Here is a 24,023-nt window from a genome sequence, read left to right as displayed (position 1 = left end):
TTTGAGAGAGAGAGAGAGAGAGAGAGAATACAAGCAGGGGAGGCAGAGAGGGAGAGAGAGAGAATCCCAAACAGGCTCTGAGATGCCAATGAAGAGGCCAATGCGGGGCTCGATTTCACAAACCGTGAGATCATGACCTGAATTTAAACCAAGAGTTGGATGCTTAACGGACTGAGCCACCCAGGCGTCCTGAAAATATATGTTTTATTTGTAAAGCACTTCATACCTTGCTTGGGACACAAATAGTATACAAGTGTTAGGTATTGTTATCAATATTATTGTGATTCAAATTATTTTTATACTTTTATTTCTCTCTTTATGATTCATTTATTTTAATAATATTAAACACCTAACATTAACTATATGGAAGGCATTGTGTCAAAAACATTTACATGTATTATTTATTTCACATCACATCCCTGCAAAGGATGGGAGTGTACTCTTATTCCTGCTATACAAATGAGAACATAGGAAGCTCAGAGAGGATGTCTGAGGTCCTAAAACTCTTGAGCATTAGGCTAAAGATTTGAGGCCTGGCTGACTTTCTCCTATGCTAAACTACTATGTTAGACTAGCATTCATAAATTTTTAGATTATTAAATTAAACCGACTGACAAGGAATAATATGAAATAATGATGGGGTTGCTAATTTAGAATGCACTTAAAAAAGTTGTAACAAATGAGCAGTGATGGTATCAGTGGATTATACATATTTTGTATTCCTTGAGTTCTATAAAACACCAGCGATTTTCAGAAACACCATTCATTTAATAACCTTTTCAGAGAAAGTATTATGAAACATAGGTAGTAATTAAGACATACCTAGATTAGAAAACTGTTACATTGTGAAAAACTTTCATAACAGAATGATACTTTAAAGCACTGGTCTCCAAACTTTTTTGATCATACCTTCTAATAATCACTTTTAATAATGCATCCTTGATATAAATGTAGTTATTTAATTTAAAGTATATACATATACTATTCTGCCTTATGTTCAACATAAAACATACATAGAAATGGAGAGTTAAAAAGGATGCTGCTTTAGAAGTTATATTTAACTTTATTAATGGTATTAAAATTCTAGTCAGAGCAATATGATTGAGTATGCATCAGTATTTTTTTTTATCATAGTTTAGCACTTGTGACATTTTGAAATTCTGGTTCTATGTGCATTTCAATTCAGTACTCCATTTTTAGAACAATGGAGAGCCACTGGAGAGTTTGTTGGCAAGGGGTAGAGGGGAGGTAGCATGTATTAGTCAGACCTACATTTCATATAATTTACTGTGGTTGCTATGTGGAGAATGGATTGGAGTGTTTTGGATAGATGTGCAAAAACCATTTAGGAAGTCTTTTGAGTGGTACAGGCAGTAAAGGTTTGGGAGCTTAAAAATAGATAAGCATAAAGACTTGAAATCTGTTTAGTGGTTGAGATCAAGAGGACTTGATAGTGGATTGGATGACAGAAGTGGTGTGGGTGTTGCGGGGTAAAGAGGTGGTTATGGATGCATTTTAGCCTTTTCACTTATATAACTGGAAGGATGGCAGTAATACCATTCATGGAAATAGTGAACACTTAGAAAAGGGTGAAGAGGGTAGAAAACCAAACATAGTTTTGGACATGTAGAATTGTGAGAGGTCTTGAGACCTCCAAGTGGAGATGATAACTGGGCAATTAGATATAATTTTATACATCATTCCCAGAACTGTAGTATGTGCACAGAGTAGAGTTCTGGGAAGGATATATAAAATTAAGAGTTTTTAGCATATGTTTGCTAAGGAATGTAAGGGCTTAGAAATGTGAACAGCTAAGGAGAGAATATGGAGTGAAAGTGAGAGAAAGCCTAGGATTAAGCCTTAAGAAATTCCAACATTTGATAGGCAAAGTGGGCCTGAAATGGAGATAGGAAGGTAGCTCTAAGTGGTAGGACACATCAAAAGAGTGATGTATCAAGGGTATCAAAGGAAAAGTGTGTTTAAAGAAGTATAAGGAGTATTTAGCAGTGTGGAATGATAAGGAAGATGGGGTCAAAATAAAATTCACTTTCTTTATCAAATCTATGAATTAGTATTCTTCAAACAGAATGGAAAATAGAGGTGCCTGGGTGGTTCAGTCAGTTAAGCATCTGACTGTGTTTTGGTTAAGGTCATGAATTCGAGGTTTGTGAGTATGGGCCCTGCATTGGCCTCTGTGCTGGCATCACAGAGCCTGCTTGAGATTGTTTCTCTTCTCTTTCTGCTCCTCCCCTACTCATTTTGCTATTGAAAAAGTTTGCATAGATATATCTTATTTTTATTTGTTTTCCATGTTCTACAATATTTTTTTGATTGTGACCTTCTTAAAAAGTATGACTCAAATTGAACTCAGCACTCTAAAAATGGTTTAATCAATGTAATAGCCTTTGAGTTGCTAAATGGGATTTTTTAAAGTAATGTCTAGGCCCTACGTAAGGCTCAAACTAATGAACTGCTGGAGATCAAGAGTTGCGTGCTTAACCAACTGAGCCAGCCAGGAGCCCCACTAAATGAGATTTTTGAAATATTACTATTAATACATAAATTTTTCCCGCCTTCATTACATTTTTTATTCATACTGACCTTACAAGTAACCACCCCCCTCACCCATCCTTTCAGGATTTTTCTTAGGAATTTATTTGTAGGACCAGGTTTACCCATCTTACAGAAATTCACATGAGTTTTTGTTGTTGTTGTTGTTTTGTTTTTTACCCTAATTGTGGGGTTTTATATTTACCTCCATTACTTCCCCTTAGGTCCTGCCAGATATATCAGACAATTTAGAAAATTTATAATCTTGATTCTACCATGCAACTTATTAACACGTTAGCAAATTTGATTTAATGTCTTCACTTTATATATCATTGATAAAATTTTGAAAAGGACAGAGACATGGCCCATCCTTGTAGAAAAACGTTAGTGGCTTAACTCAGTATTGAGATTAATCCCATAATCTACTTAACCATGTTGTTATACAAAAAGATAGTTCGCTCACATCAAGATACCATGTCTACTCTGTATCCCTGAATCATTTTTCAGAATGTGCATTGACTATTTGATATGTAGAATGGTTGATCTTTCTTTTGAAAGGTCTTTTAGAACTCCAAATAGACTTAGTTTTGACTTTTGATGAATTCTTTAATATTGACTATATAGAAACATAATGGAACTGACAAACCTTTTATAAATAATAAAATTTTATTTGCTTTCAAGCAATTAGCAACTAAATAATTGTTCTTTTTTGGTTTTGTTTTTATTTACCTGAGAAGCAGAGTTCAGACAGGATATTGACATGACCAAAGTTGTATTTTTTCTCTAAATCTTTGAGTAAACTGATAGTCCAAGGATGTTTATCATATTTATTCTGTGGTTTCACAGACACTCAGTAAATCTTTGCATATCGCAGTTTGAGAACAAATTTATAGTTCTAATTTAAGCTCATTCTCTCTCAATTTTCATAGGGTTTATAGTATAATTTTCCATGGTATATTATTCAAACGTTTATCATTATCTTTTGCTTTTATAATGTACCATTTGTGATTCACTTGACACTGTGTTGAGAATATAACATCCATTGTACCATTGTTCCTTTTGGAACAAAAATGATATTCAGAATATGGGATAAAGTGGGAATTACTTTTTCTGAGAGATTAACAAGCTATATTTATCTGTTAAAAGTATTATAAGAAACAAGGAAGTAATACCATTTTAAAGTTAGTGTGTACATACTCTGAAATAATTTTTTTTGACACTTAGGAATGTAGACTCTTGGTTGATTTTTTAACTTTTTCCATTCTATTTGATTTTGATAAAGAACTACTTCAATTTAATAATTTAATTTAATGAAAATGGATTTATAAAACAATGAGAATTCTAAGAGAAACTTTATCTATTAAAATACCTTATAATAATAATACATTGATTATAATGTGTTTTAAAAATGTTTATTTCGAGAGAGAGGGAGAAAGAGTGTGTATGTGTGTGAGAGCAGGGGAGGGGCAGAGAGAGAGGGAGAGAGAGAATCTGAAGCAGGCTCTATGCTGTCAGCACAGAACCCAATGCTGAGCTCCATCTCATGAACCGTGAGATCACAACCTGAGCCGAAATCAAGAGTTGGACACTTAACCAACTGAGCCACCCAGGCACCCCAATAATGGCTTTAACAACCTCTACCAGGGCTTTAACAACCTCTATTACTCTTGTGGTCTCCTTTAAATTTCATATCTTAAATTTATAGCCAGGGTAGTGAAACTTTCTTTCTTTTCTTTCCTTTCTTTCTTTTTTTTTTTTTACTTTTCTTTCGTTTCTTTCTAAACTTTGTAGTTGATGTCTGTTTCTGTACTCATGGCTAACTTTTCCCTCCCTCTTTGTTTTGCAATTTGATAGCTTCTGGAACTTGTGTCAGTGCATAGAGCAGTGATCCAGACAGCTGTACCTTTACAAATAGTCATACTCAGTGCCAAATTAGTTTGTAGTGCAAATCTTGAATGAGAACTGCACCTGCTCTCACTGTGGATGAAAATGGCAAATGTTAGGGAAAGCATAATTTGGGGATTACTTTAAATTTGGTAACAGCTGATCTCAGAATTCTACTGGGGATTCTTCATCTTGGAAGTCATGGAAGTCCTACTCTTCAGAGCAAAACAGCTCTTTTGCTAGGTCTTAGGTATGTTATTTTTAAGAAATAATGGGCTTGAAAGAGAGAGAGAAAGAAAGAGAGAAAGAAAAGAAAAGAAAAGAAAAGAAAAGAAAAGAAAAGAAAAGAAAAGAAAAGAAAAGAAAATGGCTCTGTGCTGTGGTGATCCTCCCCCTGAGATGTTACATTACAAGTTGTCTTCCAAATATACCGATGTTTTCCTAAAATTATGGTGAACTAAAAAGTTGTGAATCTCTAATTTATCATGTGTGAATATTGTATTTCAGATTAAGTAAACTTGAAGTAGCTTAGAATATGTGTAAGGATAACTCTACCATGATAAGTTATCTTCTTATGGAAGAAATGGTCTCAGTTTAAGAATTAACATTCTTGGAGTGCCTGGGAGGCTCAGTCGGTTAAGTGTCCGACTTTTGATTTCAGCTCAGGTCATGGTCTCACAGGTCATGAGTTCAAGCCCTGCATGGGGCTCTTCGCTGACAGCGTGGAGGCTGCTTGGGATTCTCTGCCTCCCTCTCTCTCTGGCCCTCCCTGGTTTGTGCTCTCTCTAAAAATAAATTAAATAAATAAATAAATAAATAAATAATAAATAAGTAAAACATTAAAAAAATAATTAACACATTCTTTGAGAGTTGATAGACTATGAAAGACATTTCATGCTATATGTAGAGAGCATTTCTTACTATAGTTTGTTTGGAGTATGGAAGTATCTTTTAATTTGAATTTGTTGGTTTTAAAATATCACTCTTAACGTTAAGCATGGGGCTTAAATTGAACTAACAGCAATTGAGAACATTCACTTAATATTTTAATAAGGAAATTGCATTCAGTCTTTATCTTTCAACCATAAGCAATTTTTTCTGGTTACTTTTAGTATTTAGTTTAAGCCATTTTGGTTTATAATTCAATGAAATATCTTCATTGATATATAATTCACATACCATGCAATTCATCCATTTAAAGTATATAAATCAGTGGTTTTTAGTATATTCATTGATATGTTCAGCCATCACCACAGTCATGTTAGAGCATTTTCCTTATCTCAAAAAGAAATCCTAAGCCTTTAGCTTCTCTCCTCCTACTCCCTCCCACCTTCTTCTCAGGCTCTAAAGAACCACTAATCTACTTTCTGTCTCTAGAGATTTCTCTCTTCTGGACATTTCATGTAAATGGAATCATGTGTATGTGGTCTTTTGTGATTGGCTTCTTTCACTTAGCAAAATGTTTTTAAGATTTATCCATGTTGTACACTAATTCGTTCTTTTTTATGGCTTAGTAATATCTGTTGTATGGATATACCACATTTTGTATATCCATGCTTTGGTCGGTGGACATTTGGGTTGTTTCTACCTTTTGGCTATGTGAATAGCCATGTATGTATAAAAGTTTTTGTTACGACAAAACTTTTGTTTGTTTTCACTTCTTTGGGGGTATATACCTAGGAATGGAATCAATTGGTCATGTTGTAATTCTATATTTAACTTAGTGAGGAATCGGAAAAATGTTTTCCATAGTGGCTGTACAATTTTATATTCCCACAATGTATGGGTTTCCAGTTTTCTCCACATCCTTGCCAACACTTGTTCCTTTCCAGTTTTTTTTTTTTTTTAATGGTTCTTGTGGTTTTAGTTTGCATTTCCCTGATGCATAATGATTTTGAGTATCTTTTCATCTGCTTATTGGTCCTTTTTGTATTTTCCTAGGATAAATTCAGATCTTCTGCTCAGTTTTTAATTGGTTGTATTTTTGTTGGTAGTAAGAGTTCTTTATATACTCTGGGTACAGGTTTCTTACCAGATACATGATTTACCAATATTTTCTCCCATTCTGCATTTTTCCTTGAAGGGGACAAATTTTGTTTTGCTAAAATCCAAATTATCTGTGTTTTCTTTTGTTGCTCCTGCTTTTGGTGTCATATTTAAGAATCCTTTATCAAATCTGAGGCCATAAAGATCTTATTCTGTTTTCCTCTAAGAATTTTATGTTTAGCTCTTACATTTAGAATACTGATCCACTTTGAGTTAATTTTTGTATATCGTATAAGGGTCTGACTTCATTCTGTTGCATATGACTAGCCAGTTGTCTCAGCATCATTCATTGAAAAGTCTCATCTTTCTTCACTGAATGGTTTTATTATGATTTTTGAAAACTTGTTTATTACTTTGAATAGTATTTTAGCGGATCCTTTAGTATTTTCTACATAGACAATCTATGAATAGAAAGTTTTACTTTTTCCTTTTAATCTGAATACCTTATATTTCTTTTTCTTGCCCAATTGCTCTGGTTTGAACCTCCAGCACAGTGTTCAATAGAAGTCACAAGTGCAAACTTTGTTGTCTTGTTTCTATTCTTAGTGGTAAGTATCCAGTGTTTTCACCATTAAGTATGATGTTCACTATGGGTTTTTCGTAGATGCCCTTCATCGGGTGGTAAAAGTACCTATATTCCTACTTTGTTAAGTGTTTTTATCATGAAAGGCTATTGGATTTTTCAAATGCTTTTTCTGCATCTGTTGAGCTGATCATGTGACTTTTGTTTTTTATTGTGTTGATATAATGTAATGCATCAATTGATTGTCTTATGTTGAACTGGTCTTATGTTCCTGATGTACATATCACTTCGTCATGGTGTGTAATTCCTTTTCTATATTGCTGGATGTGGTTTACTAGTATTTTATTGAGGTTTTTGTGTCTCAACTTCTAAGAGATATTGGTCTGTAGTTTTCTTGTAATATATTTGTCTGGTTTTGGAGTTAGAGTAAGACCTGGGAGATGTTCTGTTTTTTGGAAGAATTTGTGAAGAATTGGCATTAAGTCTTTTGAATGGACTCACCAGTGAAGTCATTTAGACTTCTTTGTGGGTTGTTTTAATTCAGTGTTTCACTTGTTATAGATCTATTCAGATTGTCTGCTATTTGCTAGTTTGTCTTTCTAGGAATTTGTTTATTTCATCTAATCTACCACTGCCAGGGTTTATAATTGTTATTTGCTTGTTTATTGGCTTGGTGACTAGCTGGATATTTTAGTGCAGACAATTCCTCTAAGCCTTACCCCACGGTGTTTTAGCTTCTGATATTGTTCCTCAAGGAGGCACACTTTCGGGTATATCCACAGTCATCCTAGATGAAAGTAGTTTTGGCAGGACGCTCTGCTTTTCTTTCCGTGACCTAGCCAGCTATTAAACTTTACTAATTACCAGATAATTGCTCTGGTCACAGAAATGTCGTGGGGCATAAATTGCTCCACAAACTAATAAACTTGTGGCCACTTTGAAGGAATCGGCTCTTCCCCCCCTTGTCCTTCCTTAGTTCTCTTTTGTAACCTGGTTGTTCAATTTGTGACTCTTCTACTTATAGTTAACCACAATCTGTGCTGTTTTTGAGAGGACCCTAAGGCTTCGGCTTTCTGCCAAGTTGCACATGAGGCCCATACCTTTGGAAGAGATTGGGACCTTTCTGTTTTATAGCCTAGTTCTTCCCCCAGACAAAATCTTTGAGGCAAACTCTGGAGCTAGGAGTGGGGACAAGGGACAGTTTATCTCTGACTGACACCCTTGCTCTAAGAGCTGAGTGCTGATGGAAGGGGTAGGCAGTAGCCTAAGTCCTTCTTGGCTTGCCTCTCCTGGTGTGGAATTAGTGCCTTATGAGCCAGGGTGAGAGTGATTGGGCCCCGGTATACTCCATGATGTTTAGGCCAAAAGTAGAGGTTCTAGGACTAGGGCCTGGGCCTTATATGTAGATAATGTCAGTTAAATGAACAGCAAAAAGAAAATATTTATTAAATAGTTAGCATTTCATATATACTTAACATAAGTTCCTACTTTAATTATGATTTTGTGTGGAATGAATCTCTGAGAATAGTTAGAATTTGGCTGATATAAAATCTTCACATGTAAAATTAGATATAACATTTCTGGACAGGAGTAAAAAACATCCTGGAACCATACTGGAAGAAATTGAAAGGCTTTCTGGAGCAGTTACTTTGTATAATTATGTGATTGAAAGTCTTTCTTAATCCTAAAACTGGTTCTCTGACTTGAATAAACTTAATCTTTGGCAACTGCTCTGCATGAGATACACATGGAAATTTTTTATAAAAAGTTGCATAAAGTACTTTGTGGAACTGTGTTTTAGATTTCAGATTTATTAAGCATTAAAAATTATCAATTAAGGGGTGCCTGGGTGGCTCAGTCGGTTGAGCGTCCAACTTTGGCGCAGGTCATGATCTCACTGTTCATGAGTTTGAGCCCTGCGTTGGGCTCTGTGCTGACAGCTCAGAGCCTGGAACCTGCTTCAGATTCTGTATCTCCCTCTCTCTCTGCCTCTCCCCAACTCGTGCTCTGTCTCTCTCTCTCTCTCTCAAAATTAAATAAAATTTTAAAAAGTATTAATTAAACATTAATAAAATAAATTTAATAAAATAAAACTATTAAGCATTAAAAATGTGGTGTGTCATGAATCATTAAAACGTTTTAATGGTTCTTTAACTCTAAAATGATAGCTGTTATGTGTAGTAAGTTGGAAGAAAATTCATACTCTGGACTCTATTTGCCAAAACCAGAACAATATTAAAAAGCAAATTAATTTTGGAATTTCATTTGGTTATACCTAGGAAAGGCAAGTGTAAGGATTTATAATTCTGTGATTTAGTTATATATATGTCATAATTATTTATACACCATATATATCATAATCATGATTACTTTTACAGATTGAATCATGTGCTTTAGTAATTGCATATTAACTTTGTAAACCTGAAAGATATGTAACAATATGAAGAGTTGCTTTTCTTTCATAAGTTCCTATTTTTTTCCAAGGTATTGTTTGGGTACTTCTTGCTCTAGCAGTTTGGCTTCATACCTCTGTTGAATAAGGTATTAATAACTTGAAAAAGGTGATTTGAGGTAACAGTTGTTTTGATTCTTCTTTTAAGCTATTTGAACTGCTGGGACCTGATGGACTTGAACTTATTGAGAAACTCCTCCAGAACAGAATTACAATTGTGGATAGATTTCTTAATTCTTCAAATGATCATAAGTTGCAGGCTCTTCAAGGTAAGAAAGTGTTCAGTGGTAATTCCAATTTAAAGGAAGATTCATTGGTTAGCAAATCTTTTTAATATAATTATACATTAATATCTTTTGGTCTATTATATAATTTAGCGATACCACTTTTTAAAGTAGATTTTAGATATGGCAGATTATGAAACAAATACCACAACGCCCTAAATAGGCTGTTATGGTAGAGATTCTATTCTGTTTAGGTATGGCAGTTTTTTTTATTTTTTTATTTTTTATTTTTTGCTGAAGGTTTGAATAGATACATTTTTTTTTTTTAAGCAACTGCATTTGATATTAACTGTGGGCCAAGTAGTGTTATAATTTCTTCCCAACTTTTTTATTTTGAAAACTTTCAAACCTAGATAGTACAAGGATGTACAGTGGACACTCGCATACCTTTGTGTAGATTCGACAGTTAACATTTTGCTTTCTTTCTCTTATTATCCTCTTTACACATGCACTCACTCACATATACATAAACAAACACCTACATTTAACATTTTTGATGAACAGTGGCCTGGAAGTTGCAGACATCATAATATTTCACCTGTAAAATCTTCATCGTACATTTAAGAACAATAGCAGTCTCCTACTAAACTGCAATACAGTTATCATGCTCAGCAAATTGAATATTTATATTGTCATGTATCACATGTATTTAAAAGCCCCAGAAGAATTAGAGTAGTTGAGGAAGCCAAAATAATTTTAAAAAATGCTTTGCTTACTATGATACAACTGATGCTGAACTCAGATTTTAAGTCATAAGCAGGAAACCTGAATTTCTTACTTTTACCCAAATGTTCTTTGCCAGCCTTATATATAGTTTGGAATTTTTAAAAAGTGCCTGGGCATAAAAAATTAGACATCCCTCCCTTCTTCAAATGAATTGGCATTTATCATTTTTTAATGTAAGTTATGTTATCTTTTCTCACATATATGAGTATGGCACTAAAATGAAGTTATGAAAAGAACCTTGATTTAAATCCAAAATTTCTTGGGACTTTCTTATCCTATACTTTGATTACTGGTAGTTTCCTGGAGTTGTCTTGAGATTTTTAGAAACTTAGAAGAATTGAGTTTAGCCACTTTGTCTTTATGCAGGTTTCGTTGTTCTTTAACTTTATCACTTACAAACTGCCTTGCTCTAAGAAGGCTCTCCCACCTGCTAAAGATATTTATCACACATTGTTGGAAACCACCAGAGTTTAAGAGCATTTAAAATGGGTGTCCGCCAGAAAGAAAGGAATGAATGTAAATATCTAGTCTTGCAGTGTAAATTCTGACAATTTATTGTTTATTTTGTCAGCCTCCTAAGTGTTGATATAGGGATACATATTGATCTCACCTGTTAATAGTGCTAATTTACTTAACAGAAAGTTCAAAATGATTCCAGCTTCACCTGTGGTGGTTTTTTTTTTGTTTTTTTTTTTTGTTTTTTTGTTTTTTTTTTGGAACTATAGGTGATGAGTTAGTGTTGTCTTGCAGTTTAATTATGTTCATTTTTGTATAACATTTATACACAAATTTTATTCTCTTTGGATAACTTTTTAGAAGCAACATAGTTTTGAACCCAAAAACAAATACTAGATTTGAATTATTAAAAAAAAAATATTTGAACCATCAATCTGCCCAGAAATATAATTTACTTTTCTCATACTGCTTTTACTCTTTTATTCTAAGCTAGATCATTATTATTGCCACTATCTAAGAGTAGTAATTTTACTATAGAAAAGTGGGGTATTAGTAGGCTTTAACTTTGTCTAAGGACTAGTGTAAAGAAGCTGACAAGCAGCATGTTTCAGATTTTTTTTTCAATAGAGTTTTTCGTGTACATGCCTTAAACAGATATTTTCCTTTATTTGCGGGGAGGGAGGTGGTATGGAAAGGAAATATTCTTGAAGAAAAGATTCTTCAGACTCTTATTACTTTATCAGCGTTCTCATCCATTTGTATCTTCTGATCTAATTTTGTGTTGAGGATCCTTCAAAATTCTTTAAAAACTACCACATTATATTTGCATTCTTTATTAAGCTACTTTAATATGACCATCACATCCCATCCTTTTCTTTATTCCTCCAAAATCGTGGTCTTAGAAGTTGCTTCTTACTATTTATCATTTTCTAGTTTTCATAATGATTTTTTTAAAACTTTTTAATCCAGATGCGCATCACCCATTTTATCTCTTCTGTTTTTATTATAACCAGGAAATGTAGGTGAGAAGTGGGTGGGTAAAGTGGATTGACTGCTAAGGTAAGGATAGTTGTAAATTAAATTCTATTTTTAGGGCTGATGTGAAGAAATGTTTACTCCAGGGTGTGTCATAAAATAAAAATTAAGTTAGCTTATGCTATTGAGGACAGTGTTTTGAGTAGTTACACAAGATCTTTTTGGTCACGATTACATTCTAAAAGGATACAAGCTTCCACATTCTTCTTCAGTAAAATTTTATAGAATTACTGGTAAACTTATTCATTTCATTTCTACTTTTCAGGCTCTAAAGTTAACTGAACCTACCAAGGAAGACTATACATTTAAACTTTTGCTGCTGTATGACTTACTTTGAAAATTACCTATTATGTTCAGTGTTACAGGATTCCAGTATATTCTCTTTGAGGCTTAAAAAAGCTATTAATGAAGCAGACCTGTTTTCTTATTACATTTGTTTAAAATGTTAATTACATTAGCATAGCACTTAGAGTGTCATCCAGGGTATTTAGTTTCACACACAGAATCCTTAACATTCATTTATATAATAAATACATAGTGTTATTCACATGGTATTATTCACATTCTACTTAATACAGCACCCAGTGCTTATCACAAGTTCCCTCCTTTGTACCCATCACTCATCTAGCCCATCTCCACCCACCTCCCTTTGTCAAACCTGTCTGTTCTCTACCATTGAAAGTTAATTGGCTACAAACTTAATCATTATAATAGATGTATAAGACTTTACCAAAAAGTAAAATATATATGACCTAGAAAAAAACATTTTTTCAGAACTGTACTAATATAAAGGAGATCATATCTCATTTCATAGTTTTTTATTTCTCAGTTTCCTTCTTGAGATTTCTAAAACCATTATACAGAGGGATTACTTCATGTGATTGAGAGTTAAAATGATTTATTCAAAATTATGTATTGAGGTAGTGACAAATGACTGAGAATTGTGAAGATTTGACTTAAATGAATTAGAAGGCTATTTCGCTATCTTGATGCTTTCTTAATTCCTTCCTTGTTCGGTGTGGGATCTTGGAGTTTAATAAAATAACTTTGTACTGTGCTCCTTCAGAGTATGGACCAAGTTTAGTTCTTTATTGCTTCCTAGCCTAGCAGCAGTGCCTGGAACTAGTAGGTCCCCAATACAGTAAATGTGTATTGATTTGGATTGCTTTCAGCAACATTCCTGTGATTTCCTTTAGGGCCACAGTGAGCCAGGATACTACTACTTCAAAAGATTTAATTAAACATGGAAGGTTAATCCTGTTGGAAGAAAAAAATTTCCTGAATATTGAGTTGACCAAACCACAGGTTTAAATTGGACCTTGTAGATGAAACATTGAACTTTCATTGACCTGATTGTTAGTGGCTGTAGCCATCTTCCCTTGTTTTGTTTTGTTTTTAACTGTATTTCCACGGAAAGGTGGATCACAGTCTTTATTTGCCTGGTCATCTTCTAAATATATCCTGAGCTAATGTTAATAAATTGTATTTCATGTATAAGTGAGTAAAAACATATATTCAATTTAACACAGTAAGGCTGTTACACAGGGAAAAGTTATATCTAATATGTAAAGAATATATTTATTTCATTATGTTAACAGTAAGTGCTAATTAGCATTGATAATTATTATATTTATTGAAATTATGTAAACAAATAATTTCAAAATTATAAAACTGAATTTTTAAGTTCCTGATGTTATGTGTAAGAATTTATGACACTAAACTATGTAGTGCGTATGAAGAAAATATCTACTGACTTTTCTTAGCCACTGTCTAATATCGCTTAGATATCACATTAAAAAAAAAAAAAACTCTCCATAAAACATACAATTGAATATGACAGTTTTAAAAAAAACTGAATTATTAGAGCATTGTGCTATTTTATATTTTGGTGAAGGGGAAAAATGGTTTTCCTAAAGTTTAAACTCATAGAACATGGTATTTCTTAAATTTGCTTTGTAGACAATTGCAAAAAAATTTTAGGAGAAAATGCTAAACCTAACTATGGTTGTCAAGTTACCATTCAGTCTGAACAAGAAAAGCAATTAATGAAACAGTATCGTCGTGAAGAAAAAAGAATTGCCAGACGAGAAAAAAAGGCTGGAGAGGATGGAGAAATTGCAGAAGGAGTTATGTGCTTTGATCCTAAGGAATTGCGGATACAAAGGTAATAAAAACCAGAAGCTGAAAGATGCTTCTGTTGTAATTGCTACCTTTATGCATTATTTTTTGGTTAGTCTTAACAATTTAGATAACTCGTACTTCTAGTAAGGTTTTCTTATAAGAACAGACTTTTGTTGTATGAAAACCTAATTTTCTGGGATAAGAAAGCAATGATCTTCTTAATTAAAATATTCTTGGTTACATCTATGTAGGTGAGAATTTTAGATTATAGAAGTAAGCTATTTTGGGTGCTGTGCACAAACCACTAGGTTAAAATTTGTAAAGCCTACACAGATTTATTTTGAGACTTTTGGGTTTTTTTCTAGCTTAATAAGAATACTTTTCCTTGTGTTATTTAGAAGTAGAAAGGAAGAAAAAGAAACAAAAGCATTATGATATTTGTTCTTTAAATTTTGAATACTATTTTTATAAAGGAACTTATACCTTGTTAAACATCTTTGGATTGTGACAAACAAAATTATAAATAAAGAACACTAAGTTAAACTTATCAAATGATATCATCTAAAAATAGTACCTACAAAATGTGTTAACTCCTATATAGTTACACTGAAAATGTCAGGATTACTAATATCTTTCTTTGTGTAATTTAATTTCCTCCACTTCATAATGGAAAGCTACCTGAAATTGTTATTATAGTGACTTTGTACTGGCTTCCTTTGGCTAGATAAAAATTTTGTATTTATCCTACTGTTTTTATATTTACAGAGAGCAGGCACTTATGAATGCTAGAAGTGTTCCAATTCTGAGCAGGCAGAGAGACATGGACGTTGAAAAAATACGTTATCCCCATGTTTATGATTCCCAGGCTGAAGCCATGAGAACATCAGCATTCATTGCTGGTGCAAAGGTATGTCACTGGTATATGACCACTTTGGGATAATAGGTCTATTCTGAGGAAATAACACATAGATTTTTCCTGTGTCTTTTCTGGCTCTTATACTAGTTGATATACTATGCTAACTTTAATTTCAAAATATTGGGGAAAATGAGGTAATGCAGTGTATGGAAACTTCTTGACACATATTAGGTACTCAAAATGTATTTGTTCTCTTCCCTTTTGTTATTTATGGAACTTGTATTTTTGAGTTTTAGTGGTTACATCACTTTTTTAATGTTCTTTACACTATGTATATGGCACAGTTTTCCTAGCGACACAAGTATATTTGTCTTCAGGATACCATCTAATCAATATATACTTAAAACTCATTAACATAATATGGTCTGTGTGTTATATGAGAGATCCAGTATATGAATAATTCGTGTGTGTGTGGTTTTTTGGTTTGTTTTTGTTTTGCTTAAGCTTGTTTTTCTTTAAAAAAATATGTTTGGGGGAGACAGAGAGACAGAGTGCAAGCAGGGGAGGGGCAGAGAGAGAGGGAGACGCAGAATCTGAAGCAGGCTCCAGGCTCCAGGCTCCAGGCTCCAGGCTCCAGGCTCCAGGCTCCAGACTCCAGGCTCCAGACTCCAGGCTCCAGACTCCAGACTCCAGACTCCAGACTCCAGACTCCAGACTCCGAACTGTTAGCACAGAGTGCAGCAGGATCATGACCTGGGCCAAAGTCTGACGCTTAACCCACTGAACTACCCAGGCACCCTTGTTTTTCTTTAAACTAGCTAAATTTATTTACCACTGCTATGTCTAAAGACATTAGTGTTCTCTTTCTCTCTTTCTCTTTCTTTCTCTTTCTCTCTAATTAAATAATCTCTACTAGAGCAATTGTTTGTATTATTACTTAATTTTAATTTTTGATGTTTATAGATGATTTTACCAGAAGGAATTCAAAGAGAGAATAACAAGATGTATGAAGAAGTAAAGATTCCCTATAGTGAACCAATGCCAGTTGGCTTTGAAGAAAAACCAGTTTATATCCAAGACTTAGATGAGGTGAGATGATCATTTTATAAAGTTGTTATTTTTGGTGCTTGGTGTGTTTTCTGAATAGATTTTTATTTAAAAAATTATTTTTAAAAGTTAGTGGTTGGCTAATATAGTAGAGAGCTATATGCAGTTAGTTACTAAAAATTTACAATAGGGGAGTTTAAACTTTAAAAAGTCATTCCTTCACACATTAAACATTTTTGTGTGTATATTTCTGTAATTTCATGTTTATTTTGGCTATTTCAGCTAATATTTGGTTTAACCTATGTAGGCGGACTTAGACTGTTTTAAAGGATTCATGTATTGATATATCAAATGGTCAGTCTATAAAATAATAGAATGCTATTTGGGGAGGGGACCAAATTCTAAACTATTTATTTTTTTCTCAGCTTTTAAATTTTGAGTAATTTCAAACATAAGGAAAAGTCGCATGAATAGTATTATCCATATATCTTTTGTCTTCATTTACCATTTGTCAAAATTTTGCCATATTTGCTTTATCTCAAAATAAATATTTCTTAATTTACTTTTAGATTTGCTTAAATTGTTCAACTTGTGATTTATTATTTTCCTGAATTTTTAGAGTTTTAATAACATAGTTTTAGGATGGAATTATTTATAATTTTTACTTCTGCTTAACTTGTGAGGGTTTGAGAACTTTTCATTATAAAGCTATGTAGAGAAATAATCATTCCCTTAAGTAAACTTATCAAGTAGTGCCAATCCAGGATATATTGGAAACTCAGTATACTCATTGTAGTTAAAACAGTGCTGTAGTAAACTTGTATGGCCCTTAGAAGGAACATACAGAAATATAAATTATATAGAGTGTTGTGTCCTAGTGGTTTTAGAGAACATCAATATATTGAGAGTGCTAGTCTGACTTAGTATTTAAAGTTATTTGAATGATTTCTAGTAATAGGGCATTGTTAGATAAATTGTAATGCAGATTAATGACTAACTTTGTAATCAGGTGTTCTTGGGATCAGATTTATTGGATTGTATGTAAATCGAAGTGAAAATTGTTCAGAAAGTGTTTTAAAATGTATTTGAAAACATCTTAATTAGGGTACATATTTGTCAGAATTTAGTTTTGCATATAATTTACTTAGCAAATCTGTGGAGTGTAATTGAAGTTTACACTGAAGGGAAAATTACATTGAAGGTAAAATTGAAGTTTTTGGTGATCAGCATCATAGGGAAAGTCCAAATTCATGAAGTTTTAGAGTGCACAGGAGGCTATAGGAAAAGAATTAGTATATTGAAGCTAACTTCTTCTTTTTCTTTACTTTTTTTTAAATGTTTATTTACTTTTGAGGATGCATGAGCGGGGAAGGGGCAGGGAGAGGGAGACAGAATCTGAAGCAGGCTCCAGGCTCCAAGCTATCAGCCCAGAGTCTGATGCGGAGCTCGAACCCACAAACCGTGAGATCATGACCTGAGCCATAGTTGGAAGCTCAACCGACTGAGCCACTCAGGTGCCCCAAAGAAAACTTCCTAAGTTTATAATCAAAGCAAACATGAGTGTAGGAGGGCATATCATCTTATCCCTTTTTATAAGAGGAGACAGTTCTCCCCATAGTTTTTTTTTTTTATCAGCTCCTCAATACTCACCTGCACCAAATGCATCCATGCATACCTAAAATATGCACTTTATTTGAAGAAAAATGGCAAAGATGTAAGATATCTGAAGAGTATTCATGTAGAGAGTGAGGGTGTGATCATGTAGAATATTTCATGTAGGCAGCGTTGATAATGGGTGAGAACCACTGATCAGTATCTCTTCAACCTTAGAGTTAAGAACACAGTTTCAATCAAATATATATCAATTAATGGTTATCAAACAGTTTCAGTCAAATATGTTGGTTATTGAGGCTTAAAGTATATAATCCAGCACTTTTGGCACTTGTCTGCATCCTAGGTTGCTTATTTTCTGTGTACTGTGGGATCTTATCATCTGGGTATTAAACTCACTGAGAAATCAAATATATACATAAGCATGTGCTAAATTGAAAAAAGAATTCTTAATTTAGTTTAAGTTATACCAATTATTTAAAGTATACATATTATTTAAAGCTAACCTTTTCTGTCACCAAAATGAAGTTCCTTTATATATATTTATATATGTGTATGAGTGTGTAATTTATATGTAGTCATTCAGAAATATCAAATAATGGAGGCAAGCAAAAAGAACAGCATAAAAAAATAACCACAGCCAACCAGAATTAACTACATTCTACACATATGTGTGCATTTTATTTTGTTTTATAAAATGGCATTATATTACACATACTGTTTGTGTCTATTTGTATATTTATCTACATACATCTTTCCATGTCAGCAAACATATCTGCAGCATCATTTATAATCACCATACGGTATTCCATTTTATACTTTTATTACTTTTAAACTGATTCCTTTTTGTTACAGTTTTAAGTTGTCTTCTACAGTAAGTTTATATATTAGACTAAAATTGTAATTTTATATTGCTGGGTTTCATCCTCTGCATCAGAATTATCTGTAGATCTTTTTCAAAATCCAAGTGACTTGGCTTCTATAAAATTAAAGTCTCTTGAGAAGGGTCCAGGTACCTGTATTTTGAAGATGATTTTTGGAGCACTGTAGGTGATTCTGAAATACAGCAGGACATAATTTTGTACATAATTCTTTTTAAACCTTACCAGTCATTATAAGCATTATCATCATTGAAGTTTATTTTGTTTTGCGTATTAAATATTAACATTTTTAATGTGAAAAAATTAACATTCATTGTATAATGAATGAATCAGGCTTCTTATTTTTCTTTCATATTCATTTCTGAATAAATACTTTGTTCATTTTAATTTAGGTTATAAGAGTAAGAGTTTTCCTAAATGGGTTAATTTCATCTACAACCTTAATGTTTGTTTGCTGTGTAATGTAATATATTTATGGGTTCCATGGATTAGGATCTGGACATCAGTGGGGATCATTATTCTGCCTACCACACATGAGAGTTTAACTTTTCTTCCATTGAAGAATATCAGTGTTTAGAGTTTTTGGCTGTTACAAAGTGTGTAAATCTCCTTTGGCTGCCATAACCACAGCCGGGGTAGCTTAAACAATGAACATTTATTTTTTCACAGTTTTGGAGGTTAGAAATCCCAGAAAAAGGTGCTGATAGATTTAGTTTCCAGTGAAGACTCTCTTCCTGGCTTGCAGACAGGCACTTTCTCACTGTGCTCCCATGGCTTTACGTGGACTCTTCTCTGTATTGTGTCTCTTCCTCTTAAAGGACACCAGCTTTATTGGATTAGGACTTCACTCAGATGACCTTATTTAACTTTGTTACTTTCCTAAAGGCTCTGTCTCCAAACACTGTAACACTGGGAATTAAGGCTTTAATTTATGTACTTAAATTATAAGATGAAACCTAATTCCATCCATAAGATGGATAAAGCTGCTCTAGACATTGGTATACAGGTTTTTGTGTGAACAAAAGTTTTCATTTCTTTGGAGTAGATGCCTGAGCGTGCAATTATTGGGTCATTATTGTAGCTGCATAGTTAGTTTTTTTAAGAAAAACTACCACACTGTTTTCTGGGGAACATTTTATATTCCCACCAGCAATCCAGTATGATTCAGTTTCTCCACGTATTCACCAGCATTTGGTCTTATCACTATTTTTATTTTAGCCATTTTAATTTATATTTTTATGTTTTATTTATATTTATATGTATACTTTAACCATTCTGATAGAGTGTAGAGATTTCTCATTGTGGTTTTAATTTGCACTTTTATAAGCAGTAATAATAATTAGATAATACATTCAAATGCAAATGTCATTATAAGTACATAAGTAAATCGTTTGATGTCATGTAGCTTTACATAATGATCCCACCAGATGTCATTAGCATGAGTACTAATTTAGACCTCAGGAAAAAATATAGGTGTTAGCAGAATGTTAGCTTAGTGGATACCTTTGTTGGCTTGGATCTTTTTTATATAAGGTAGAATCTATATATATCAGGAATAGTACTCTTGGAGATGGTATCTTTCTCTTTTTACTGACATCATAATTGCATGCCATTCCTAACAGTCCTACAGAACTATAGATAAAATGCTTTTATATCCTTTCTTGACTGAATGTCACATCAGATAATTGTGTCCTGTGTGCAACGCAAAGTTGAAGGTTGAAGTAGAACTGTTGCAGAAGAGAGAAATGCTGAGCACCTGAGTTAAGAAAGTGGCATCCTACATGAAAAATGGGATAATGGAGAATAATTTAGGTACCAGTATATATAAGATCTGATGACTGATTAAATGAGAGGAGATGAAGCAGAGAGAAGACTCCAGAATGACATCCAAGTTTTTGTTTGAGTCTAGAATGATATCTGGGGCTTCATGGGTGAGTGATAGTGCCATTTACCAAGTTGAGGAGGGTGAGTGATAGTGCCATTTACCAAGCTGAGGAATAGAAGAAAAGGAAAGGCTTGTATATGTTAAGTTTAGGAGGCAATACACCATGTTAGTTAAGAGCAGAGCCTCTGATTCCAGGCTGACCTAGTTTGACTTGGACCCCCCACTTTCTAGCTGTGAGACTTTGGGCGAGTTACTGTCCTCTCTGAAATCCAGTTTTCATTTGTAGAATTGGGATAATAGAACCTCCCTTATAGTTTAATGGTGAGAATTAATATATGTAAAACATGTTGAAGAGTGTTGCGTATTTAATACATTTTAGCTAAAATATTAGCTTAAAATGAAAAGTGGAGTGATGAAAACTAACATTGGCAGATAAGTGTATGGATAAAATGAAAAGACTTATTGTTACTTTGGAAATTATATTTATTAAACAAATTACTTCTGTGTTCATTTATGCTATTCAGCTATTCTTTCATTCCAAACATATGTAGAGTATTATTGGATGCTATCATACAAGATCAGGAAGAACTAAACTCATAGTCATTCTATTAAGACATCGAGAGTGGTTTCTAATTAATTGATAGCAGTTAAAGAAACCAGTCATTATAATTATTGACATCTGTGGTTATTCAAGTCAGACATTTTGAAAAAAGTCAAATAGAATAAATATAAAAAGTATTGCTGGGGCATTTGGGTGGCCCGGTCGGTTAAGTGTCCACCTCTTAATTTCGGTTAGGGCATGATCTCAAGGTTCATGAGTTCGAGCCCCACATTGGCCTTTGCACAAGTGCAGAGGCTGCTTGGGATTCTCTCTCTCCCCCTCTCTCTGTCTGCCCCTCACCCACTTTTGCTCCCTTGAAAGAAATAAACTTTAAGAAAAATATATTACTTTTCTTTTGGTTTTATTTTGTTTTCTGAACCCAAGCTGGGGATCTTAAAGTCAGAGTTTGTTGACATGGTTTGGTTCAATCAGATTATAAAGGCAAGAAAGCTAAATAAGCACCCAGAAAAACACTTTAGAGTGTGGATCTTTTTCATGAGACCACTTTGAAAAGGATGAAATGTTGCTAAAACCTGGACATGCTCCCAAAGCCTTTCCTGAAACAGCTCACAAGGCTGGTTATTACACTGTCAAGCATATCATCAGTTTCATCAGAAGCATGGCCTTGAATCACTCCTTGCCTTTTTAAGAGGTGGTATCAAGAAATAATAACAAAATATAAAGTTGAAAGTTGAAAAGTGAGTTTACAATCTTTTTTACACTGATAGCGATCTTAGTAAAGAATATTTCATTAAATTTCATGGGGAAAGAAATGATGTAGCACAAATTAAATTTCCACTCATTTTGTCAAATTCTAATTTCCCTTGATACATGCCTACCTTCACCTGGAGACTGGAGCCATGTGAATCCTGATGCTAATATATTTGTTTGCTAGATTTTTGAGCACGTATTATCATTAAAACAAACAAATGAACAAACAGACATGTAAATGTAGACTACTTATGCACCTTTATAAACCCCACAATACATTGTTATTCTTTTTGCTTTAACAGTCTTTTTAAGATATTAAGATTTCTAATAATAAAAAAGTTTTTTTTATACTTGTGCACCTATCAGGTACCTTTTATGCTTTTGTCTAGATCCAGATTTCCATCTAGTATTCACTTCTTAGAGTGCAAGTTTGTTGATGAATTCTTTCAGCTTTGTATGTCTGAATAAAAATCTTCATTTTGTCTTGTTCTTGAAAGATATTTCATTTGATATAGATTCCAGTTTGAGGCACCTGGGTGGCTCAGTCAGTTGAATATCTGTCTGACTCTTGATTCGGCTCAGATCATGATTCCAGGGTTGCAGGGCTGAGCCACACTTCAACTACATACTGAGTGTGGAGCCTGCTTAAGATTCCCTCTCTCTTTCTGTCTGTCTTTCTCTCTCTCTCTCTCTCTCTTCCTCCCTCTCTCTCCCTCCCTCTCTCTCCCTCCCTCTCTCTCCCTCCCTCTCTCTCCCTCCCTCTCTCTCCCTCCCTCTCTCTCCCTCTCTCTCACTCTCCCTCACTCTCCCTCTCCCTCTCTCTCTCCCTCTCTCTCTCCCTCTCTCTCTCCCTCTCTCTCTCCCTCTCTCTCTCCCTCTCTCTCTCTCTCTCTCTCCCCTCCCCTGCTCACACACCATCTCTCTCTATATATATATAAAATAAAATAAAGTTTAATTTAATTTAATTTAAAGTAAAGTAAAATTTAGAATTCCAGGTTGACAATTTCTTTTTTTTTTTGGTCCTTCTAGATGTAGCTACATTGTCTTCTTATGTTGTTTCTGATAAGAAGTATGCTCTCATTCTTAATCCTCTATGTCATGTGCTTTTTTTTTTTTTCTGGTTGATTTTTAAGATTTCTTTTTTATTGGTTTTAGGCATTTTGATTATGATATGACTTTATATTAGCTTTCTGTTGTCATACAAGAAATTACCAAAAATTAGTGATTTAAAACATCCATTTGTTATCTCAGAGTTCTGAAAGTCTGATTTGGGTAGGCTTGACTGGGATCTCTGTTCCTGGTTTTATAAGGGTAAAACTATTGTGTTGGCCAGGCTGAAGGGGAAGGATTCCCTTACAAGGTCATTCAGATTGTTGGCCATATCCACTTTGTAGGGGTTGTAGAACTGAGGTTCCTGATTCTTTTCTGTCTGTTGTTCTTAGCTCCTAAAGACTACTCACCTTCTCTGGCATATGGCTCACTCCAGCTTCACAGCCAACAAGGGAGTATCAATTTCCCATGTGCTCTAAATCCTTGACTTCATGTGGCAGTGAAAAAACTCTGACTTTAAAAGATTTGTGTGATTAGGTCAGATTCACCCAGATAATCTTCCTTACTAAAGGTCAGCTGTTTCATATAGCATAATGGAATCATGAAAATAACGTCCATCATATTCATAGTTCTGGGATTTATGCAGGGAGTTATGCTGTGGAGTGGTGGCAGGGATTGAGGAGGAAATCTTGAGAGCCAGTTTAGGATTCTGCCTACCACTGCCTCGATGTGGTTTTCTTCCAGTGTTTTGTTGAAGCATTGGTTAAGCATCTTGGATCTGTGGGTTTCTGGTCTTCATCATGTGGGAAATTTCTAACCATTATTTTTTAATTTTTTTACCCCTTCTTCCCTTTCAGGAAGTCTTACACAGATAAATTAGGGTTCCTGAAACAGTCACACAGCTTACTGATGTTCTATTAACTTTTGCTTTGTTTTATTTATTTATTTTTTGAAATTTTTCTATCTTCAGGTTTCATTTTGGGTGATTTCTATTGCCTTGTCTTAAAATTCGGTCTTTTTGTCTGCAGTGTCTAAAATACTGTTCATTGCATTCAGTGTATTTTTCATGTAGCATGTAGAGTTTTATCTCTAATGAGTTTGTTGTTGTTGTTGTTGTTGTTGTTTTATCTTCTGTGCTTCCACTTGCACAATCATTTCTGTAGGGGTCAGCAAACTTTCTGTAAGGATAGTAATTATTTTAGACTTTTGGACCATACAAGGTGTCTGTTCAATACTCATTATTGTTTTCTTTTTTATTAAAATACATTTTCAGAATGTAATGACCATTCTTATAGTCTATAAAA

General features: G+C 33.7%; 1 protein-coding gene across 1 annotated transcript in view; it reads left to right on the top strand.

Annotated features, from left to right (window-relative positions):
* ASCC3 (activating signal cointegrator 1 complex subunit 3) overlaps nt 1-24,023 on the top strand; it is a 353,465-nt gene that overhangs the window by 55,250 nt on the left and 274,192 nt on the right. Inside the window, exons 5-8 of the mRNA XM_042986876.1 lie at nt 9,604-9,724; nt 13,916-14,120; nt 14,843-14,984; nt 15,897-16,022. Coding sequence (XP_042842810.1) covers nt 9,604-9,724; nt 13,916-14,120; nt 14,843-14,984; nt 15,897-16,022 — 594 coding nt within the window. The remainder of the gene's footprint in view (nt 1-9,603; nt 9,725-13,915; nt 14,121-14,842; nt 14,985-15,896; nt 16,023-24,023) is intronic.

This window comes from Panthera tigris, chromosome B2 (assembly GCF_018350195.1).
Source record: "Panthera tigris isolate Pti1 chromosome B2, P.tigris_Pti1_mat1.1, whole genome shotgun sequence".
NCBI lineage: Eukaryota > Metazoa > Chordata > Mammalia > Carnivora > Felidae > Panthera > Panthera tigris.
The sequence above is the reverse complement of the archived record's forward strand: the minus strand, read 5'-3'. Positions and strand labels throughout refer to the sequence as shown.